General features: G+C 55.8%; 1 protein-coding gene across 5 annotated transcripts; it reads left to right on the top strand.

The window, feature by feature from the left end:
* Window positions 1–507: 507 nt before the first annotated feature.
* Window positions 508–19,506, top strand: PWWP3A (PWWP domain containing 3A, DNA repair factor). 5 transcript variants are annotated; one of them, XM_075998349.1, is made up of 14 exons: window positions 508–584; window positions 2,046–2,172; window positions 2,727–2,812; window positions 4,172–4,242; window positions 5,844–6,707; window positions 7,759–7,860; window positions 9,974–10,044; window positions 11,810–11,886; window positions 12,323–12,383; window positions 14,862–14,937; window positions 15,344–15,394; window positions 15,965–16,401; window positions 17,593–17,681; window positions 19,132–19,506. In XM_075998349.1, the coding sequence occupies exons 2-14, from the start codon at window positions 2,116–2,118 to the stop codon at window positions 19,190–19,192; spliced, it is 2,103 nt and encodes a 700-aa protein (XP_075854464.1). In that variant the 5' UTR covers window positions 508–584; window positions 2,046–2,115; the 3' UTR covers window positions 19,193–19,506. The 5 variants fall into 5 exon arrangements, 4 of the variants coding, with proteins under 4 accessions (XP_075854464.1, XP_075854465.1, XP_020139497.2 ...); XM_020283908.2 differs by lacking the exon at window positions 508–584 and adding an exon at window positions 676–695; XM_012745810.2 differs by lacking the exon at window positions 508–584 and adding an exon at window positions 933–1,060.
* The last annotated feature ends 1,390 nt before the right edge of the window (window positions 19,507–20,896 follow it).

Raw genomic sequence — 20,896 nt, 5'->3', positions numbered from 1 at the left:
GGTCGCGGCGGGCCCCTCCGCGGTTCTAGGCACCGGCGGGGCGCCGGGGGATCTGGCTCCCTGAGGAGGAGAGGAACTGCAGTAACTCTCCACAGTAACATCCACAGACGGGGGCGGGAAACTCGCCCCCGTCTGTGGATGCGAGCGGGCGCCTGGCTTTGGGGCGGAAATGGGGTCATCTCCGTGAAGGGCCAGGAGACATCCCCGGAACTGAAAGGTTCTGGAAGGTTCTCTGAGTGTGTTTGTGGGTTGGGGAAGAGGGGAGTCTCAGCGAGAGAAACCAGCCCGGCCGGGTGTCTGCCCTCCCACTCGGACCCGCGGGGCTGGCGTCCGGGGCCTGACCGCAGACAAAGGGCTAAGGGCCAGGAGAAACCAGCCCGAACGCCGACTCCCCTCCGCGGGAAGACCCGGGAGGGCGGAGCCGGCGCGCGGCGGAAGGGGCGGTGCCTGGACGGTGGGCGGGACCCGCGCAAGCGAGGATGCCGTCGGGGGCGGGGCCGGCACGCGGTGGGGAGGGGCCTGGCGGCGCCGCGAGGCAGGCCCCGCCCCCGGCCCCGCGGGGAGCGGCGGCGGCGGCGGAGGCGGTGAGCGCGGGCGGCGCGGGCGGCGGTTGGCGGGCGGGCCTCTGCCGTTGGGGCCGCCGCGGACTCCTCGCCTGGGCTAGGGGCGCCGCGCTGGGCAGGGCTGGGCGCTGGGTGAGCCCGGCGGGCTGCGGCCCTCGGAGCCACCGGGCGGGGGCTGAGGCGGCCCGGCCGGGCCGGGCGGGGCCTGGGGGGAGGGGCGGCCCCGCCGCGGAGCCTCCTGCCCGGACCGCGGGCCCCGGCCCGGCCGCCTGGATCCGGGCCCGCCGCTGCCTGGGCCGCCCTGCGGCCTGGCCCAGGCCCCGGGCCCCCCCACCCCCTATGCCTGAACCCTCCGGGCACCGCAGCCGGAACCCTCCGGGCACGCAGCCTGAATCCCCACCTCTGCTGTGACCCCCATGGTGAAATCCCGTGTCCCTGCGCCCGAACCCCCACCTGTGCTGCTGTGATCTCCTCCCGTGTTGCCTGGATCCCCCATGGTGAAATGCCGGGTCTCTGAGCCTCAACCCCCATCTCTGCTGCTGTGATCCCCTTCTCTGTTGCCTGGCCCCCTCCCCCATGGTGAAATCCCCTTTCCCTGCACCTCAGTCTTCCCCTCTGCTGCTGTGACCCCCCCCCAACCCATGGTGAAATCCCCTGTCCCTGTGCCTCAAGCCCCCTTCTGCTTCTGTGACCCTGCCTCTGTTGCCTGGTCCCCTCCCCGTGGTGAAATCCCCTGTCCCTGTGCCTCAAGCCCCCTTCTGCTGCTGTGACCCTGCCTCTGTTGCCTGGAGCCCTCCCCATGGTGAAATCCCCTGTTTCTGCTGCCTGAACCCCCACTTCTGTTGTGTCCCCCTCCTCTGTTGCCTGGCCCCTCCCCCATGGTGAAATCCCCCCCCATCTCTGCCACAAAAACCCTCTTCCCAGCTGCAGTGACACCTTCTGCTATGAGCCCCCTTATTCTGCCTGAACTCCCCCACTTCCCCTGCTGCTCTCGTTAACCCCCCCATTGCCATGACCACCGGTCTGCAGCTGTCCCTGTCCTTTCAGGGGCATGGCAGCCGAGAGAGCAGTCATTTTCCTCTCTTAGTTTTCTGTGCCATAGTCAACTGTTAACTCCCCAAATAGGGGAGGGTTGTAAGCTTTGATTGTTTAAAATGTCTCTCCTGCCGAGGTCGCAGGCAGGCCTTCAGCGCAGAGATGATTTATTCAGGAGCCTTTTAAAAATAATCCAGACGGAACCTTTGGGAGGGACTCCGCTGTATTTTATTTATGAAAAAAAACGCAGGCCCCTCCCTGGGTGCTGCGGCCAGTCACTTCTGTTTGTCAGTCTGCTTTTTGGGCGATGGGCATCTCAGTGCAACATTGCAGAATTGAACCATCTACTTGAGGATGAGCCGGGCTAACCTTTGCCCGTGAGGGTTGCGTCTGTGTGAACGCGGCAAGCGAGCAATTTTATAAACCACCGTGCAAATTTTGTTGCAGGGCACATCGGCCGTCAGACCTTGAAGTACTTTGTGCCAAATCATTACCACTTGCCACATGAGTCTAAATCATGGAGGATGCCAAGTACGTCCTCTGCAGATGGGAAAAGCGATTATGGCCTGCAAAGGTGACAGCCGTTATTCTGTAATTTCAGGAATTAGAAATGACTTTCCGGTGACAAGTAAAATCTTTATCAGGAGATACCTAGGAGTTGGCTTCAGTGAAATAATTGAGCTGGAATGGTTGGCACTGATTCTCAGTCCCCGCGTAATGGGGTTTTGGTCTAGTGCTTACAAGGTTACACTTCCGGAAGTGCCTTTTTTTTCACACTAAAAAAAAAAAAATTAACAGTCTTAGCTATAAAAAGGCATGTCGGGCTTTAACTCAAGGAAATATCTGGCAGAGAGCCCTGGGATAGTAAATAATGGTAGTATTTCGGGGAATCTTTCCAGCAATTGGGTAGAAAGTGCACTGCAAGGCAGAAGCCCAGGTCCTTGTCTTGCACTGTCTTGTGCCTCGGTTTCCCCATCTGTGCAGTGAGGGGGTTGGACTGAGTAGCTATGAAATCCCGTGGTTGGATACCTTAAGAATTATTTGCTGCGTTTGCATTTATATATTGCCACTGATTCGGTTCTTGTCAACTGTTGTATCTTAATAACAAGGATTTTTTTTTAAACATAGGTGTTGGCCAGAACTGAGACTTCAACAAAAAATAAGAGAAAAAAGGAATTTTTTCTGGATGTTCAAATACTCTCCCTAGAGGAAAAGTTAAGTGTTATTTTTTTTGATACTGTTTTTTTTTCTGTGTGGATTTCTGATACTAAGCTCCCTATACCCCCCCCCAAGCAAAGCCCACTCTCAAGGGCTTATTACCTGCTTAGTTATTCTAACTCAGGAGTCCTCAAACTTTTTAAACAGGGGGCCAGTTCACTGTCCCTCAGACCGTTGGAGGGCTGGATTATAATTTTAAAAAAACTATGAACAAATTCCTATGCACGCTGCACATATCTTATTTTGAAGTAAAAAAACAAACGGGCAAAAACACCCGCATGTGGCCCGTGGGCCGTAGTTTGAGGATGCCTGTTCTAGCTCATTAGTGGTCATAATAACTTTAGGAGGGAAACCATTGATTTAATTTTATGTGAGTTTGGAAATTGAAGATCTAAACAAGGTATTCTGTGCTACAGAGAGATCTGTGCCAAAACTGAGAACACATGTAAATTATACACAGGGTGAACTCTCTTTGGGGTTAAAATAGGGATATTTCCTTCCCAGGGACATGTGTGTCTTTGTTAGGGAAACCTGTGTGACAGGTCCATCCATTGTGAAATATTTGGATTTCAAACCTGTCAAATTATTGAGCATTCAGAAGGCAGATAATCGATCATCAGGCAGCGAGTTATTGTTCTCCTGGCGAGTATCTGGTGGTGGGAAGGTGTAGATCATCCGGGGTGGTGGTGGCGGCGATTGGAAGGCGCTGACCGGGTGCGGTGTGGCAGGGGCAGGTCTGGTGGGATAACTCCCAGTTCTGGAGGGAGCCGTGGGTAGGAGCCGCCTGGTGGGTAGGAGCCGCCTGGCTCCCTTGCGGCTCTTCCTTGGGAGCTCTTTGAGCCCCACTCCTTCCTGCTCGGGATCTTCAGAGCTGCCTCCTAAGCTTGCTTGGCCCCAGCTCACACTTTCCCTGCGGCTGGGAAGGTAATTGAATACTCGAGTTTAAAAGGAAAGCACATCCTTTTAAACTAAAACACACCTGCTGGGCTGTAAACAGCTTTTAGTGACATTATCATCTACTCTGAAAATCTAACAAAGGAGTTATTTGTGCAGTTGAAAGTCGGATTTGCCTCATAAAAGTCACAATTTGAATTCATTTTTACTCTTAAATCCAGCCAACCTTTTCTGTCTTAAAAGGAAAAAGGAAAAAAAAAAAAAAGCCACATTCACCAGGGTCCTTGCTGCCTATAACCTCAGGCGTGTGAATTCCTAGTTGGCTGTGACTTTTGGTTTAAGTGGAAGGTTGAGGAGGAAAATGAATTTAATTCTTTTGTCATCTAAAGAAAAACATGTTTGAAAACGTCTCGGTGGTGGTGCTGGCTGGTGGCGTGTAACAGTCGATTCTGTCTCTGCAGAATTAAGGTGAAAAGCACAGACGTAGAGGTCCTGAGGAAGTCTCAGATTGAAGCCATTGCCGCCTCGTTAGGTAAGGGCACGTTTCCAGGTGACCATTGGGTTTCACAAGGTGAGAGTTTGGGAGAGTGGAGAGACTCAGCTTTCTAGGTGAAAATTCTCCGTGTTCACCACTTTTTTTCCATACAAGGGAACGTGAACCCCCTGAGCGGAAGGAGAAGAAAAAAGGGATCTGCTTCCTTAAACCTTCCCACAATCTGCCCCTAGAACCAGTCCTGTTCTTGGCCCCCAGCGTGGTCAGAGTGAGCATCGAGGTCATGTCCTCGCGTCCGTGGTCTCCAGTGTGCGCAGGAAGTGGGCCACACTGGCTCTGTGAGCAGGGGCAGTCTTTCCTTTTTTCTTTGCCATCCTACAGTGAGACTTCTAGGTGGTTCTTTTGCTGCCTGGCCAGTCTGGGCTCAGCCTGAGCTTTAAGAAGCAGCTGATTGTGTTTTTGCCATTCGAGAGTGGAGCCCAGGGGAGGAGGGGTTGGTGGCCCTGGAGTTGGTGGCTGCCTGTGGTGTGTAGGTCCTGTCATAGGTGGGCACCAGGCAGAGCCTATGTGGGACTCTCTGCTTCCCACGCCCTCTGCATTTTGTGGGTGGACAGACCTTGCTGAAATCAGGCTGGGGACGTGCCACCCCCATGCCCTGGGAGCAGCAGCGACTACACCCACCTATTCACAGTTTAGCAAACCCAGATGTAGCCATTCCTTCCCCTTCTCAAAGTGGGAGCATTTATTCCAATTGCCAAGAATTATTTGTCTTGTGAAAAGGTGGACCAGAACTCTTCCCGATGGTGCTTATAAAATAAGGCCTATTTTCCCATGCCTCTGAGAAAAGCAGTTCTTTAGGGTGGGTTGCCCCTCTGCACACCTCAGACCAGGCTGACTGTCCTCTTGCTTGGCGTCTTCCTCGTTGGCCCAGGTGGTGTTGGGGGGGCTGGTTGTTCGTGGGTGCCTTTAATATTAAGCAGGGGATACTGTTTGCGGTATTGTGCCTGCTGAGTCGTGATACTGCATCCATCATCTTGTTCAAATAAATAGCTCCATATCTACGTGTCGGAATGAATAAATAAAACTATTGCATCAGGGAGGTTGGGCTGCAAACCAAGGGCCCACGATGCTCTTTTCTGGCTTTGAAATGCCCTTGCAAAGAAGTATTGAAAACTTACCAGCCCACAATGAGTCTTTTTAATCGGCTATTCCTTGCCACCCTCCCCCCAGACCAGGAATACATTGCCGGCAGAGTTCTTTATGTAGTTGGCATTGGTTTTTATTGACCCTGATTGAATTTGAAATTGTAAGGCGGAGAGAGGATTTGCAAAACATTTGAATACATTTTGCTCATGGTATTGTTTTGTAACTTGGAGGAATTTATCTTTTTAGCCAATCAGGTTAAGGTCAGTAAATTTGTGTTTTAAAAAAAATGAAGCCTTGAAGGCCTGAGTGAATAGCTGCTGTTTTGTGGCCTTGTCTCCTTTCTGGGGAAATGTAGGTGAGAAATGTGAGTCTCCCCCTCACCCATCCAAGCTCAAAATCCAGGGGTCAAAGTTAGACAAGCGTGCTGTCAAAGCCATGCCGTGACAGCGACACCCGCGCGTATCTGGACGTAACCGGGCATTATTTATTTTCAGTCTGTGCGGCCTCACAGAACGAGGTTCCCGCCGCGCCTCTGGAGGAGCTGACCTACAGACGGTCACTTCGGGTGGCTCTGGACGTTCTGAGCGAGAGAGCCAGTTTGAGCCAAGAAGGCTCTTCGAGGACAGGAGGAACGGCCCCGTCTCAGTGGAGGAAGCCGCCCACAGAGCCGGCCCCCTCGCTCTGCGATGCGGACTGTCCCCCACCTCAGGGGAGGAGGGAGTGTGCACTACAAAGCCTGTCAGGTCCGTCCCCTTGTAAAAAGGACCCCCAGTGCAGCGCGAACCACAAGAAGGGGCTCGGGAAAAGTGCACACCCCGGAGGCCTGCCGGCCCCTGCAGCCCGAGATGGGTCTCGGGCCGGCAGCGGGGCCAGAGTGCACGGCAGAGACCGGACTCTCGCAAGTAAGAGGGGAAGAAATACTGTGCAGAAGCCCAGCCTGTGCCAGAAGGTACCTTCGCCGTCAGAGGGAGAAAATGGCAAAGAGAGTGAGAGAAAGGCGGGCAGCTGGACAGCCCCGTCCCCGCCCTGCAGGGTCAGGGAGGACGATCCCTGTGCCAGGGCCGAGGGCCGGGACCCCGGCCTGCCGTCGGGCAGCCTCACGGTGCCCCCAGCCCCTGCTCGCTCGGCCTGCTCCGAGACAGAACATCCCGCCAAGAGGCCGTGCCTGGATGGCAGCCAGAGGCCGCCCGCCACTCCGCTGGAGATGGGGACCACAGGGCCTGAGCTGTCCCCCAGGCAGGGGCCGAGGGAGCGCATGACCCTGCGCAGCGCCGCCAGGCCCGGCCAGCCTGCCCCACACGCTCCCGCTGAGGACGCGAGAAGTCTCCGTCTCCCGGATTCCAGGAAGCTGGAGGAAGGTAAAGTTTGTTGGGGGAGGCCGAGGCGCGCTGGGAGAGCCGGCGGGGTGGAGTCGTGGTCCCCCCACGGCCACGTTCCAGCAGGCGCTTGTGTATTTTTAACCAGGTCTTGATGAGATCGTTACCAGAATAGACTCAGAGCAGAGATTTCCTCATTCCTTCTTGTTCGTCTCCCCACTGGGCTATAATTACTTCAACTTCTCCCAAATATTTGTGTTTTTATTTTTGTTGGAAGCACAGGGCGGGGTGGGGAGGCTGGGGTGGAGGGTGGCAGCCGACTGCTGGCGCCGGCAGGGAAGCGTGCGGCTGTGTCTGCGCCCCGGGGATTAACTCTTTCATTCTTAACTCTTGCTGAAGCAGTAGCGCATTCCCTCTAAATGGGGCAGGAATCTCAAAAGTGATTAACTCATTTAAAAGGCTCCTGACGTTTTAGGATTCCTGTGTTGATGTGTTTTTGTGTGGTGGCCGTCACGCACCGAGCTAGCACTGTAGCGTCCCACTATTTCTGAAATGCTGGCTCGGAAATGTTAATGCCCGCACGGTCAGCCGTCCCGGGGTCTGTTCTCGGCAAACTCGTGATTAGATCTGTCTTCAGCGCACACCCCTCTCCTGAGGCCACCTCCTTAGCGGGACTGAAGGCTGCAGAGACTGTCTTTTCGCGCCTGTGAAGACGCAGCGGCTGCACCCCTGCCCTGCCCTGCCCTGCCCTGCCCTGCCCTGCCCTGCCTGCCCTGCTCCCAGCATCCATGGAGCGCTGCAGACCGGAGGAGTAAGCCGTGGGGACAAAAGGAAGCCCACCCAGAATGCACGCAGCGTCCAGGCCTCTAGCCTGCCTCCTGCGCTTTCTTTCACTTGCGACATGAAAGGCGCCCTCCCTCTCCCCTGTCGCGCATCTTTCTCTGAAGCGACTTTCGCGAAGTGCCCTGTTTGAATTTGGCAGTGTGGGATCTTTTCTTTATGCGTTGGTGATCATGTGTCACGGAGAGTTTTCTTGGAATGAGTCATTGAGACTGTGCGGTGACAGTGAGAGTCTCCCATGACATTGTTGCAGACCTTCAGTCTTCCGAGGAGTCCATGGAGTTCAGTTCCATCAATTCCATCCTGGAGGAAGATGAGGAAGATGAGGAGCCGCCGAGAATCCTTTTATATCATGGTAAGGAGTGACCACGGAGCGGCCTTCGTCGGTAGCGCTGCAGTCAGCAGCAGCGTGGCTAGTGTTCTGAGACCGTCCCCGACACCTGCCACCGCAGGTCTCTTGCTATTTAATTTTTCTCCTATTGAACTGAGACCTGGAAGGGACCTTAAGAAGTGCCACATTGTCGGTCCTCTGCTCAGGAGTAAGGCACACAAAGGGGGAGTGCAGGGCTCCTGAGAAGAGACGGCCCGGCCCTCCCTGTTAGACGCTGCTCCTCTGCTGCCCTCAGCCCCGTCCTCACGTCCCCACGGTGGGAAGAAGGGATGGCTGGTGGGGAGACGGTTGTCGCCATTGCTGGGGTGTGGCCGCCGTCGGCCTCCTTTGGCCATGGCGTCCAGGCATCTGACCAGGGAGGCAGGGTCTCCAGCCCCTCCCACAAGCAGCTGTCTGCAGCAGAGGGAAACCCGCCTTTAGGTGCCACGAGCCTCTGTGGAAGGGGTTTGAAATGAGACCCAAAGGTCCCGACCAGCAATGAGCAGAAAGTCAGTTTCCTTCATGAGTGAAGTAATTTAAAACCAGTGACATTTTTAGACTTGCCCATTACCCATCTATCTTAACCTAGTCTAGCCTTCTTTTTTGTTTGAACTTTTTTGTTAAAAATTATAGATTCCCAGGCTGTTGCAGACATAGTGCAGGGGGTCTGGAGGGCCTTGCACCTGCTTCCCCCACGACAGCACTCGATGAGACTGCAGGGCAGTCACACAGCCGGGAAGCAGCCTGCTCCACGCACGCTCCTGTGCCGTGTGCGTGCACGCGCGTGTGCGTGCAGTCTTGCTATGTAGTTCTTTTTTTGTCCAAAGTGCTTGAATGGTTTTCCATCATTGAGTGAACTTAGTTACAATTTTGCATTTTCCCTTTTTTCACCTGATCTTCTAATCCTTGTTATTATTTTCTAAGGGTGGCAAGTTGTCACTCAGAGTCCTGCCCCACCCGTTGGGTGTGTCCGGGCTCCTGGACCACGGGTGCTGCAGGGCCCCCGTCCTGGGCTCCAGGAGACCATTTCTGTGGAATCTGTTCCCAGAGTGGGGTTTGGCCGCAGGGGAGGGCACAGTGCCTTCCCCAGGGCCTTTCCGTCCCCACTGCCCCCAGCTGGGGTCCGGTCGTCACAGCCCAGGTGTTTGCTCTTTTGTCTGTCGGTGGCTTGGGCTGGTTTGCATCTGGCCTTGTTTTTCACCTGGCAGCCGAGCATGGTCTGAGGAGTCACAGATGGGCCTCTGACTTGGCCGTCTGTCTGCACGGCCCCGCTCGGTGGAGCCCACTCGGGTCATGTGGGTAGCAGGCGTCTTCCCCAGTCTGTCTCCCCTTTTATTTGGTCTTATTTTTTTACCTTATAGGCCTTTTGATTTTTATAGACTTAAATATTGCAGCGTTTCCTTTCTCCTGCAGTGTCAGCCGGGAACCTTTGTTCCGTGTGTTTAACAACAGCCTCTTTTCTACTAGCGTTTCTGCTACTTGATTTTTTATAATTTAATTCATTCATTTTGGGTTTTTTTTTTTTGGCATAGAAAATGTAGTTAAATTTCATTCATAAATAGTTTTGTAGTTATCTCATGATTTAAATAATTTTTTCCCTATTTTTCAAACTAGTTTTTCAGATAAGCCTCATAGAAACTTGGAAATTAAGTTCATAGGTTTGGATGTTTATTGTGTGCCGTTACCTCATTTCTGTTTAGTACACGCTCTTTCTTGACAGTGTCTTATTTCGGAATAATTTTAGATTTACAGAGCTGCACATAGAGGACAGAGAGTCCCGCCTGCCCTGGCAGCTTCCCTCCTGCTACCCCATACGTTTGTCCCAGCTGAGAAGCCAGTACCGCACCACACTCCAAACTGTTGTCGTTCTGTTTTGTGGTCTTGGAATTGGCAGCTGGTCTTAAGAGACACGAGTTACAAATCTGCCTTTCAGATTCTCTTGATCTTTTAAGTGAATTATGTTAAAATCAGATCTAAATAATATCACAATAATCGTGTTTTCTCAAGCTGTTGCACTTGGTGCTTGATGTGGATCTGACTTGTCTATTCTATCTTTTTTCTTTTTTCTTTCTTTCTTTCTTTCTTTTTTTAATTCTAGAACCACGTTCGTTTGAAGTAGGAATGCTAGTCTGGCTTAAATACCAAAAATACCCCTTCTGGCCAGCAGTGGTAAGAACAATCTCCTCCGTCTTTTAAGAGCAGTTAGTCAAATCCCATGAATTTTATTCCACTCATCCTCAATTCTTGATAATTTGACCTGAGCGAATGTTTTCATTAATTTGTCATTGCTGGGGAAAACGGTGGGTTTATAAAAAAGATTTCTAGGGACGTATTTACCTAAAAAAGGAATCTGGTCACTTTGGCACGATCTCGTGTAGGACATGCAGGTCACATTTCTGCCAGGCAGGCTTAGAGAAACCTGCCTGAGAAAAGTGTTAGCGATTTGTTCATCTTAATACTGTACGTTTCAATTTTTTTTCCCCATGAAAGCTCAATTAATTTAGATTTTATGGTTGGGATGGGTGGGATGGATAGAAACGGATATCCGGCACCCCGTCACGGTTCCCGGTGCGGCTGGTGAGGTTGGGTGTGGGCAGCCCTCGGCTGCACTGCCTGCGCGCCTAGCTGTGGTTTGAGTGGTGCCATAGGGAGGCGCCTCCCGGCCCTGCCTCCCCTCCGGCATGGACAGGGTTCTGATCGTTGTAGCTAGAGTTCTTTAATTTTCTTTTAGAAACAATGCCAAAAGGCATCTGCTCTGTGATAATGAAGAGATGCTTTTGCTGTTTTAAAGACACTTACCTCACCAGAGCCACCAACGCTTTCGTATGACTCTGGTCACAGAAAACAGACTTGAACTTGGTACAGTGTTTGCCGGACACGATAGGGGGGCTAAACACATTCACAGCAGAACCAGGCACCTCCTGGCCGAGTCCATGGGAGCCCATTTGTCTGTGCTCAGCACCCACACGGCCTCCCTCCTGCACCTTTCTAGCCTTTCCTTATTTCTGTCAGTTCACTGGGTCCCTGCCAGGCAAATAGGTCACTAATGTGACAGGTTCCTGGGGTATGAGAGCAGGAGGGCTGGAGGGCCCAAGACCCGGCACTCCATGGCCTTGTTTTCCCACGTAGCCCTGGGAGGCCACGGGAGGCTGGACCCATGGCCCCTCCTGTGTGGCCTGGGCTTCTTCCTGGGCCTGAGTTCACTTCACTCCTCCAAAAAATGAGGAGAGGCGTGCATGGTGGCTCATGCCTGTAATCCTAGCTCTCTGAGAGGCCGAGGCAGGCAGATTGCTTGAGGTCAGGAGTTCAAAACCAGCCTGAGCAAGACCCCATCCCTACTAAAAATAGAAACAAATTAATTGACCAACTTAAAAAAAATATATATATATATATATATACACACACACACACACACAAAATAAAATTAGCCGGGCATGGTGGCGCATGCCTATAGTCCCAGCTACTCGGTAGGCTGAGGCAGGAGGATCTCTTGAGCCCAGGAGTTTGAGGTTGCTGTGAGCTAGGTGACACCACGGCACTCACTCTAGCCTGGGCAACAAAGTGAGACTCTGTCTCAAAAAAAAAAAAAAAAAAATTAGAATCAACCTGCCTTGCTGAGCCGCTGGGAGAATCAGTGGGGACGTTATTTAAGGAGGCAGCTGGCAGTGGCAGGTGTGGTTCCTTTCACTGAGAAACCAGAACAGACCGAGCCGGCTGTGCGCAGAAGTGGAAGCACTTAGAGTGAGGCGTGCACAGAGCTTGGGGTGTTTCCTTGCTGTGGCCTATGCCGGGGTCGCCCCGGATGCCGTGGCATTGCTTGTGGCTGCATTTCAGCCACTTACCACGAAGCCCCGTGAGATGATGTCAGAGAAACAGTCACAGCCCACCAACTCTTCTTTGTGTTGACACTTTGTTTCCTTGGATTTGCCCACAGGTCAAGAGCGTCAGGCGGCGAGACAAGAAAGCCAGCGTGCTTTTCATTGAAGGAGACATGGACCCAAAGGGGCGGGGGTAAGGCCACTGCTCCTTGCTCCCTGTGGTGGTCCCCGGCGGGGCCTCGTGGCTCTCGGGGCAGCAGACGGGCCTCAGCCCCCGTCCCGAGCCCGGGCAGGTGCCTTCCTGCGACCTCCCCCTTGCCTGGCAGGGAAGCCCGCAGAGGCAGTGTGCGCGGGACCCGGCCAACGCTCCGGTTCCAACTGGGACCCAACACCTGCAGCAAACCTGCTCTGTGCGGGGGCTGTGAAGACAGCGTCCCTGTCCCCTCAGTTTGGCCGTTTTGTTAGTTGGTGGGTCATTTGCCAGTCGTTCCCTGCTCGGTCCGTGATGCTGGGACGTGCAGCCGGCGTAGGGATGCGCCCTCACAGCTGAGGGACCGTCACCCTCGACAAAGAAGCACATTGGGTGAAGTCCCTGCCCGTTAACGTTTCTCTCTCTCTGCCTCCTCGAGGATCACGGTGTCTCTGAGAAGACTGAAGCACTTCGACTGTAAAGAGAAACAGGCGCTTCTGGTAGGTGGATTACTGCTTGCGCTTGCCTCTTTGAGTGGTTTATTTTGTGACCGGTGAATGTGGACAGTCGGGAGTGGCACTTGGAGCTGGTGCTGCACCCACTCTGGCAGCGACTTTGGGCATGGGTCACGACCCCCTGGGAAGTTCCTGCCCCATTTCCCCGTTTACAGGGAAGGAAACTGAGGCCTGGGATGGCGGGCGAGGCTGCAGTGGAGAGGTGGGTGCGAGGCCAGCTCCTCCTTCAGCTGGTTGTCCCCAGCGTGCCCAGGCGGGAGCCCCTTGAGGCAGGGGCGCAGGAGGCCCAGGCGCTGGATATGAGCCTGACGGTCTGCGGGTGTCATGTGGCAGGCGGTTCCCCAGAGTGACTTCCCGCGCCTGTGCGTCTGTGCTCTGCTTTTTTCATGCACCCTGCTGACAAGCTACACAGTTTGTCCAAGTCAAAATAGTCTGTTTCAAGTTTGGAAACATTGATTTTGTTGTAGCAGCTTTAAAAAAACAACAAAAACCTGAACACTGGGGCAGGTGGATGAGGGGTTCATCCCCCAGCAGCTCTGTGCAGTTATTTTCGATTTTCGGGACTCGGGGTTTGGCCTCCGGTGGGCCTGTGGGTGGGGGTCTGTCCTGCTCTGCTGACTGACTGCAGCCCCAGGCCACCCTGGGGGTGGTGGGTGTAGGTGGGCTTTTCCCCTCCTGACGCGCGCCCCTGCAGGAGGCTGGCGCCCACGTCACATCCCGCCAAGCCTGTGCCTCCAAGGGAACCCGGCTCCCTGCCGGCTGCTGGTTTGTTCCCTGTAGCTGAGACACTGACCAGTGGCCTGGCCATGCTGAGGCCTCTCTAGAAAGTGTCCCTTTTTCTCTCGGGGCACTGAGATGCGTCCAAGACTGGAGGGACAGGTGGGGCGGGAGGAGAGCAGGCTCCTTGTCGTAGCTGTGTGTGTCTGAACACGTGGAGGGTGGGTCGTCTCACAACAGGGTGCGGGTCACCAGGACACAGGATTGTCCTTGGTGCCCCAGGACGCCAGCAGGGTGCCCGCGGCTACTGGAGCAGTCAGGCATGTAGGTCCCAAAGACTGGTTCATGTCAGTGGTATTAGTGTGGCCCCCAAGGACTGGTTTGGGGAAAGCAGTTTGGTAGGTAAGCGCTGGGGGCTGCCTGGCCGGCAGAGATCTTGGGGTGCCAATAGGGTGCCCCTGAGCCCCTGGGATCCATGGGCCGGTTACCCACCTGGGAATCTGTGGGGCTGCTCTGTCGCCTTCCCTAAGGAGCCACCCGGCTGCCGTCCCAGGTGCCAGCCTGAGCCTGGCCAGAGCCACAGCTGCTCGCAGCCGCCTGCTGAGGGATGGGTGCCCCAAGCGCCCTGGCGCCGCAGGTGGTGTTGGGAAAGCCGGGCTGGGGCAGCTGTCTCGATGGCGGGCGGGGTTGACCCAGATGCATCATTCTGTCCTGGCTCCCTGATTTCACTTCCACCCCCTGCCCTTTGGCTGATGGTATCTTGGGTCCAAGTCACAGCTGCCAGTGGTGGATGGACAGGGGTGTCATCCTCATTTTGCTGGTGAAGATGGGGAGGACTGGGTGCGTCCTTGTGCTGACACCTGTCCTTGCCCCAGGCTGGCCCTCCTTGTTCCAGGCGGTGCAAGCAGGCACAGGCACCTCTTAGGACAAGGTGTTTCATAACATGTTTTATTTTTATTTCTTTCTTTCTTATTTATTTAGAGACAGGGCATCCACTCTGCCACCCAGGGTAGAGTGCAGTGGCATCATCACACTGACCGCAGCCTCCAACTCCTGGCTCAAGTGATCTTCCTGCCTTGGCCTCCTGAGTACCTGAGACCATAGGCGTGAGCCACTGCACCCTGCCCATAAGACTTTTTTTATTTCTTTTGAGACAGAGTCTCATTTTGTTGCTCAGGTAGAGTGAGTGCTGTGGCGTCAGCCTAGCTCACAGCAACCTCAAACTCCTGGGCTTGATCAATCCTACTGCCTCAGCCCCCGAATAGCTGGGACTACAGGCATGCGCCACCATGCCCGGCTTATTTTTTCTATGTATATTAGTTGGCCAATTTATTTCTATTTATAGTAGAGATGGGGTCTTGCTCTTGCTCAGGCTGGTTTCGGACTCCTGACCTTGAGCAATCTGCCCGCCTTGGCCTCCCAGAGTGCTAGGATTACAGGCGTGAGCCACCGCGCCCGGCCTCATAAGACTTTTTATGTCTTCTCTGTCTGATAACATGTTGGCCACATCTGAGGTGTTTTCTGCCGTCCACGCCTTAGGACTGGCCCGGCGCAATGGGCCACTGGTGGCCATATTTTGAGCAGTTTGGGGCCAAGACCTGAGTCTGGTGCGTTTCTGCTGGGCCCTTAACAAGAGAGGAAACGGGGGCTCTGAAGTCAGGGCCAGGGCTCTGCGAGCGGCCTCTGGAGCAGGCGCCTGTTGCCCTGCACCGCCGCACTGATGCCTGCTGTGGGCTCTCGTTGCAGAACAAGGCCAGGGAGGACTTCGACCAGGCCATCGGCTGGTGCGTGTCCCTCATCACCGACTACAGGGTCCGGTTAGGTGCGTGGGGGCTCCTCAGGGCCCGGAGCAGGGGGGTGTCCATTCCCCGTGGCGGGCAGAGGGCAGGCCCCTGGGCGAAGTGGACGCGGCTGGCAGACACAGAAGACGGGGCTTCTTTTCAGTGAGAGTGGGTGTCCGTCCGCTGCAGGTCTGCGGCCGGGAATTTACAAAACGTGGCCTTGTTAGTAAAATATGTTGGCGGCCTCTGGTCCTCCTGGGAGACTCGTGCTGCCAATCTTTCCTGGGGTGGTGGGAGCAGCGACCATGACCCTGACACCCTCGTGGGAAGAGGTGTCTGGGTCAGGCTTAGCCTGAAAGTCCTCCAAGGAGGCGTTTTGGTCCCAGAGCCTGGAGGACGTCTCCGGAGTCTCCTCTGTGTCTGAACGCGGCCCCTCCTCCCCCGCAGGCTGTGGGTCCTTCGCCGGCTCTTTCCTGGAGTATTACGCCGCCCACATAAGTAAGTCGCGGCCGTCTGTGGAAGTACGAGCTGCTTCTCAGCCCCAGAGAAGACGGTTTCGGCATCCCGGGCTGTGGCAGGGGTGTAGTGGGCCTTGGGCCGTCCACATCCACACAGAACTGGGCCCCCCAGGATGCGGCGGGGCTGCTCCCCGAGTCACTGAACACTAAAGCTTTGACCCTCACTTCTCCTTGCCTGCGCCACGTGTGTGTGACTGTGCACAGGGTTGTCCCCCACCCCTCCACCGCCCGTTAGAGGAGCGGAAATAACGGCGTTGATTCCTCGTCATTGGGGGGGTTGGTGCTCTTCAGGGTTAAACTTGGCTGAAGGGCCCAGTTATCGGGGAGATACCAGGATCTTCCCAAAGGCAGAGCCTTCAGGACGTGGAAATTCCTCTCCAGCGGCTCTCTGGGGAACCTGAGGCCCTCAGGGCCACCCCTGGGTCCTGGATCCCCAGCCTCGGGCAATCCGAGTGTGGCTGGGGAGGGTGTGACGTTTGCTCAGTGGCGGCAGAAAGGTGGCAGAGACCCGTCTGCCCAGTGCCGGCCCCCAGTGGTGCGTCCTTTGCAGGCTACCCTGTGCGGAAGTCCATCCAGCAGGATGCCCTGGGGACCAGGTTCCCGCAGCTGAGCCGAGGGGACCCCAAGGAGCCGGAGGTGGACAGCGCCCTGGGGTGGAGGCAGCCCTGCAGAAAAGTGCTTCCCGACCGCTCTCGGGCCGCCCGCGACCGGGCCAACCAGAAGCTGGTGGAGTACATCGTGAAGGCCCGGGGCGCCGAGAGCCACCTGCGCGCTGTGCTTAAGAGCAGGCGGCCGTCGCGCTGGCTGGAGACCTTCCTGAGCTCCAGCCAGCCCGTGACCTGCGTGGAGACGTACCTGGAGGACGAGGAGCAGCTGGACCTGGTGGTGAAGTACCTGCAGGGCGTCTGCCAGGAGATGGGTAGCACCGTGCTGACACGCACCCATGGCGACAGGATCCGGTTCGTCCTGGACGTGCTTCTGCCCGAGGTGACTGCTGGGCGCGTGGGGGGGGGCTCGGGGAGCACGTGCCGAGTGTGAGGATGGGAGCTGTGTGGGGTACAGGTGACTCGGGCTGGAGGAGCCTTGGTTTTGTCAGCATACACAGGGCACTAGGGCAGTGTCCTGCGACACCTGGTGAAAGCTGCAAAGCCATGGTTAGGATGGTCCGTGGTCTTGGACTTCAGCCGGGCTGAGGATGGCCAGGTTCACGGCTGGAGTGTCAGGGAGGCCCCGTTGGGCGTCTGCATGAGAGAGACATTATCAGACTCAAAACCATTCACTTCCATAACCGGAAACTTCCACGCAGATACAGAAAGAAAACGCACAGTCAGCCCTCGTGAGCGCATGGCCCCCCTGGGATGACTTCTCTGGGCAAAAAAAACCTCAAACATGTTTCACCCACAAACACTGTAGTGTGTTTCTTTAAAATGGGGCATTTCTCCCCTGAAGGGATCCTGGGTGAGGTCTGGGGACATTTGTGGTTATGACTGGGGTGGTGGAGGCACCTGCAGGGCCCAAGACGGCCCACCCCAGAGAATGCCCCGGGAGCGCCGGCTCTGCACCGGGGCACAGCACCGTTACTCACCCTCAAGGTTAGCAGCGACTCCCTCACGTCAGGAATCTGTCGTGTACTCGGTTCTTTTCCTCGTGTCTTCTTTTTCTTTTGAGACAGGGTCTCACTCTGTGGCACAGGCTGGAGTGCAGTGGTGGCATCACAGCTCACTGCAGCCTCCAACTCCAGGGCTCAATCGATCCTCCTGCCTCAGCCTTCTGAGTAGCTGGGACTACAGGTGCCAACACTATGCCCGGCTAATTTTTACTTTTTTTGTACAGACAGGATCTTATTCAGGCTGGTCTTGAGCTCCTGGCCTCAAGTGATCCTCCTGCTTTGGCCTCCCAGAATGCTAGACATGACCGCTGCACCCGGCCTTAAATTTTTTTTTTGCAGTAACCTTACAGATTTTTAAAAATGCACTTGTGTATTCGGGTCTTACGTTTTATTCTCTGGTTTTAGTGAGTGAACACGTCTCTAGCCCACATGGTAGCATTGTGGGTTTTGATTCAGAGCCTTCATCACGAGCAGAGGCCGAGCTGGCCCCTCGCGGTGTCCCAGGCACGTGCACCCCACGGACCGGCTGGGCATCGCCAGCCACAGCTGAGCTGCTGCCCCTCTTGCAGGCCATCATCTGCGCCATCTCTGCGGTGGACGCGGTGGACTACAAGACGGCCGAGGAGAAGTACATAAAGGGACCTTCGCTGAGCTACCGGTAGGCCGCTCCGAGCGCCGCTCCCAGACTGCTGTCAGTTCCCGTCTTCAGGGCTTTTGTTTCTGTGCCGCTGGCAGTTCTGGCAGCACTCATCCTCAAAATGCACGTTAGCGCGGGGCCAGGGAACAGCCACAGGACCCGCAGAGGCAGTGCTGGGCATTCCTGTCCTGCAGATGGGTTTGGCAGTGGCCCAGAGTCCCCGAGCTGGTCAGTGGTGGGCAGAGTTGGACACACATCCAAGGCCTGCAGCTCGGCCACGGCCTTCCCTGGGGTTGCTGGCTTCGGGGTGATCCTGCAGCAGCCGCACATGCGGAGCGTTGGTCGCGTGCCCGGGCGTGTCTGCCCTAATCTCTCTGCAGGGCCGATGTTTGTATTTTGAACTTTTTTCACTCCTGATCCAGCCCATGGCTGCGAGGGCCGTGCAGCAAGATTAGGAGGCAGCAGTCACCCCGGACGGTGTCTGGCCAGGCAGAAGAATGCTGTGATCAAGATGTTTATCTCACATCGGTGTGTTTAGCCGCCTTGGCTGTTTGGCCCCAGAGCCCCTAATCCCCTCTGGGCTCAGTGCCAGGCCCTGCGGAGCCAGGCGGGGCCTGCGGGCAGCGGCAGGCCGAGGGTCTCGGTCCAGGCCAGCGGGGCCAGGACTCCTGCCATTGCGGGCACACAGTCACAGGGGCTCCTGGGAGAGCTGTGAGTCCCCCGTGCGGCAGGAGGAGGTGTGGCCTCAGGGCCACTTGCGGAACCATCCAGAGAAGAGCAGAGCAGCAAGTGGCGTCCACTGTTTACCTGGGGCCTCAGTCAGCTTCTGGGAGCATGTCAGCGTCCTGGCACTGGGATTGGTGGCTCCAGCAGCCAGATGGAACATGACCCACACGATGGCGTCGTGGAGGGAGGTCCCCTCCCTGCTGGTGTCCTTTTCACCTGGGAGTCACGGCTAAGGAGTCGTGCCCAGGCCGGCTGTGTAACCGTGCGGCCAAGGTCGTGGTGTGGACGGTCCTCACTCCTCCTGCCGTCTCCATGGCTGCTCTTTCCAGCTGCTGACGTGGCTCCCGGTGGAACATTGAAACCAATGTCCCGGTTTCCCAGTGTCCTGCACAGCCTGTTCCTGCGGGGCTGCTGGGCACGGGTGATCGTCAATGTGATTTTTCTTTACAAGGAAGTCACATAGTAGTAACAATTTGATGTTTCATACGCTTCCTGAAAATACCTTTTCAAAAAATTGTACTAAAATACACATAACAAAATTTGCCATCCTAACTCTTTTTAAGTGCACAGCTCGGTGGCATTGGGCACATGCGCGTAGCTGTGCAGCGGTCCCCAGCCTCCATCTCCAGAACTTTCTCATCGTCCCAGACTGAAGCTCTGTCCCCATAAACAAGAACCTCCCTGTTTTGTACTCTTTAAAACACAATGATGAATGACTAAATGAAGTATCTTTTGTTTTCTGAAGGGAAAAAGAAATATTTGACAACCAGCTCTTAGAAGAACGGAGCCGGCGCTGTCGGTGGTGAGGAGGCGGCTCCGCGGCGGAGGGTCCTGGCCAGCCGCGCCGTCGGGCCCGACGTGGGGCCCGGGGCTTGCGTTTGTGCCGAATCTGTCTGGGTTGTCCTGGTTTCCATGCTTCGGAAAAGTGTGTTCGTTAACGTACCGAAAGCTGGTTCTGTTTTCCTGGCACTTTGTGCAAGATGCATTTCCTGAAAGGTTTTAAAAGGACAAAAATAGATGGATGGCGTTTCCGTTCTCGTGACTGTACTGTGTGATTAACACGAAGTGGCGTTTGTTTTCTATGCATCTGGTCTGATAGTAAATGACAGTTTTAAAAAGGTGTCTGGTGTGAATACATTGCTGCAGAAACGTCAGCGTGTTTCTCTGGTTTTTTTTTTTCCCCCTTTGTGTGATTTCCACTTACCGTGGCTCCTGAACGTGCTCCTGTGTTTCTGAGGAAACGGCTTTGTTGGAGGGGGAGCGAGGCGGGCAGCTTCCCCGAGTGTCGCTGTGGCTTGCTCGGGAGAAGAAGCCGGACAGGCGCCTTTCCAGCGGCCTCTGCGCCCGGCCCCGGGTGGGGAGGGAACCAGGCTGGAGGGTCACGGTGCAGGCAAACTAGCTGTGTCCTGTCCTCTGTCGGAGGCGATGGCTTTGCTGGTTCCAGCCCCAGGCAGTGCTCCAGAGAATCCCATTTCCCGAGTGAAGTAGCCACTCCCACGGGTGGAGGCCTCCCCGAGGCACTGTGGCACCTCTTCAAAGCGTCACTTAAAAAAGACGTGCACAGGGTGAGAATTCAAAAACACAGAAAATCGAGTTGGTGTGGCCAGAGTCCACCTTTCCCGGCCTCCTCCCCGCCTCCCTGTGTGCCCCTTGCCCTCCGGCCAGCCTCACCCAGCCCACTCGCCCCACAGACCTGGCCCTGTGGTCCCCATTTCAGGGGTGTCTTAGGGCCCTGAGTGCTGGAGCCCATCTCTGCCTTCCATGCAGTCAGTCCACCCACCAGCCCTACATGCTGGTCACACTTGGCCTTGGAACGTAGCCCTAAACCTAGTGGCGGAAATGTTCTCTCTCACGGCCTATGCGGGTCAGGACTCCCCGAGGCAGCTGGGCCAGGTGGTCCAGGTGTCCCGTGAGGCTGCAGTCGCCTGCTGGCTGGAGCTGTGTCATCTGAAGGCTTGACCAGGTCTGGGCCTCCCAGGAGCCTCCCTCAGGGCACCATGTTGGTGGAGGCCCCTCCTCGTGCCACCAGCATGTCCCTGACCCTAGTGGCTGGCTCCCCTGACAGCAACACTGTCTGCCGCTGGTCACATGGGGCAGTCCTGCTGGAACATGAATTGATGTGTGGGCGGCAGAGGTGAGACCAGGAGGCCCTGTCGGCCCCAGCCCTCCCTCCACACCAGCCACAGCCAGGGACCAAGCACCCTGCCACCCCAGCCACCAGCGCTAAGGCTGAGAGCCCCCCAAACCCTCGATGGCCAGGCTCCTGTTCCTTCAGGAAAGAGACCATGGAGCTGGCCGGCGTGATCTAAACGTGGCAAGCCAGGAACACAGCACATTGCTGTCCCCGACCCTGTAAAAAAAAAAGAAATCTAACCAAAAATCCACAAGAAACAAATCCCAATGGAGAGCGCTCCACTTGGCCAGAGATCCTGGCCAGCCCAGGCCTTCCAGGACATCGGGAACAACGTCCTGCAGGGGCCCAGATGGTGCCCTGGGGCAGGAGAGGACAT

The sequence above is a fragment of the Microcebus murinus genome, chromosome 27, assembly GCF_040939455.1.
Source record: "Microcebus murinus isolate Inina chromosome 27, M.murinus_Inina_mat1.0, whole genome shotgun sequence".
NCBI classification, from domain to species: domain Eukaryota; kingdom Metazoa; phylum Chordata; class Mammalia; order Primates; family Cheirogaleidae; genus Microcebus; species Microcebus murinus.
This window is presented reverse-complemented; position numbering and strand designations above follow the sequence as displayed.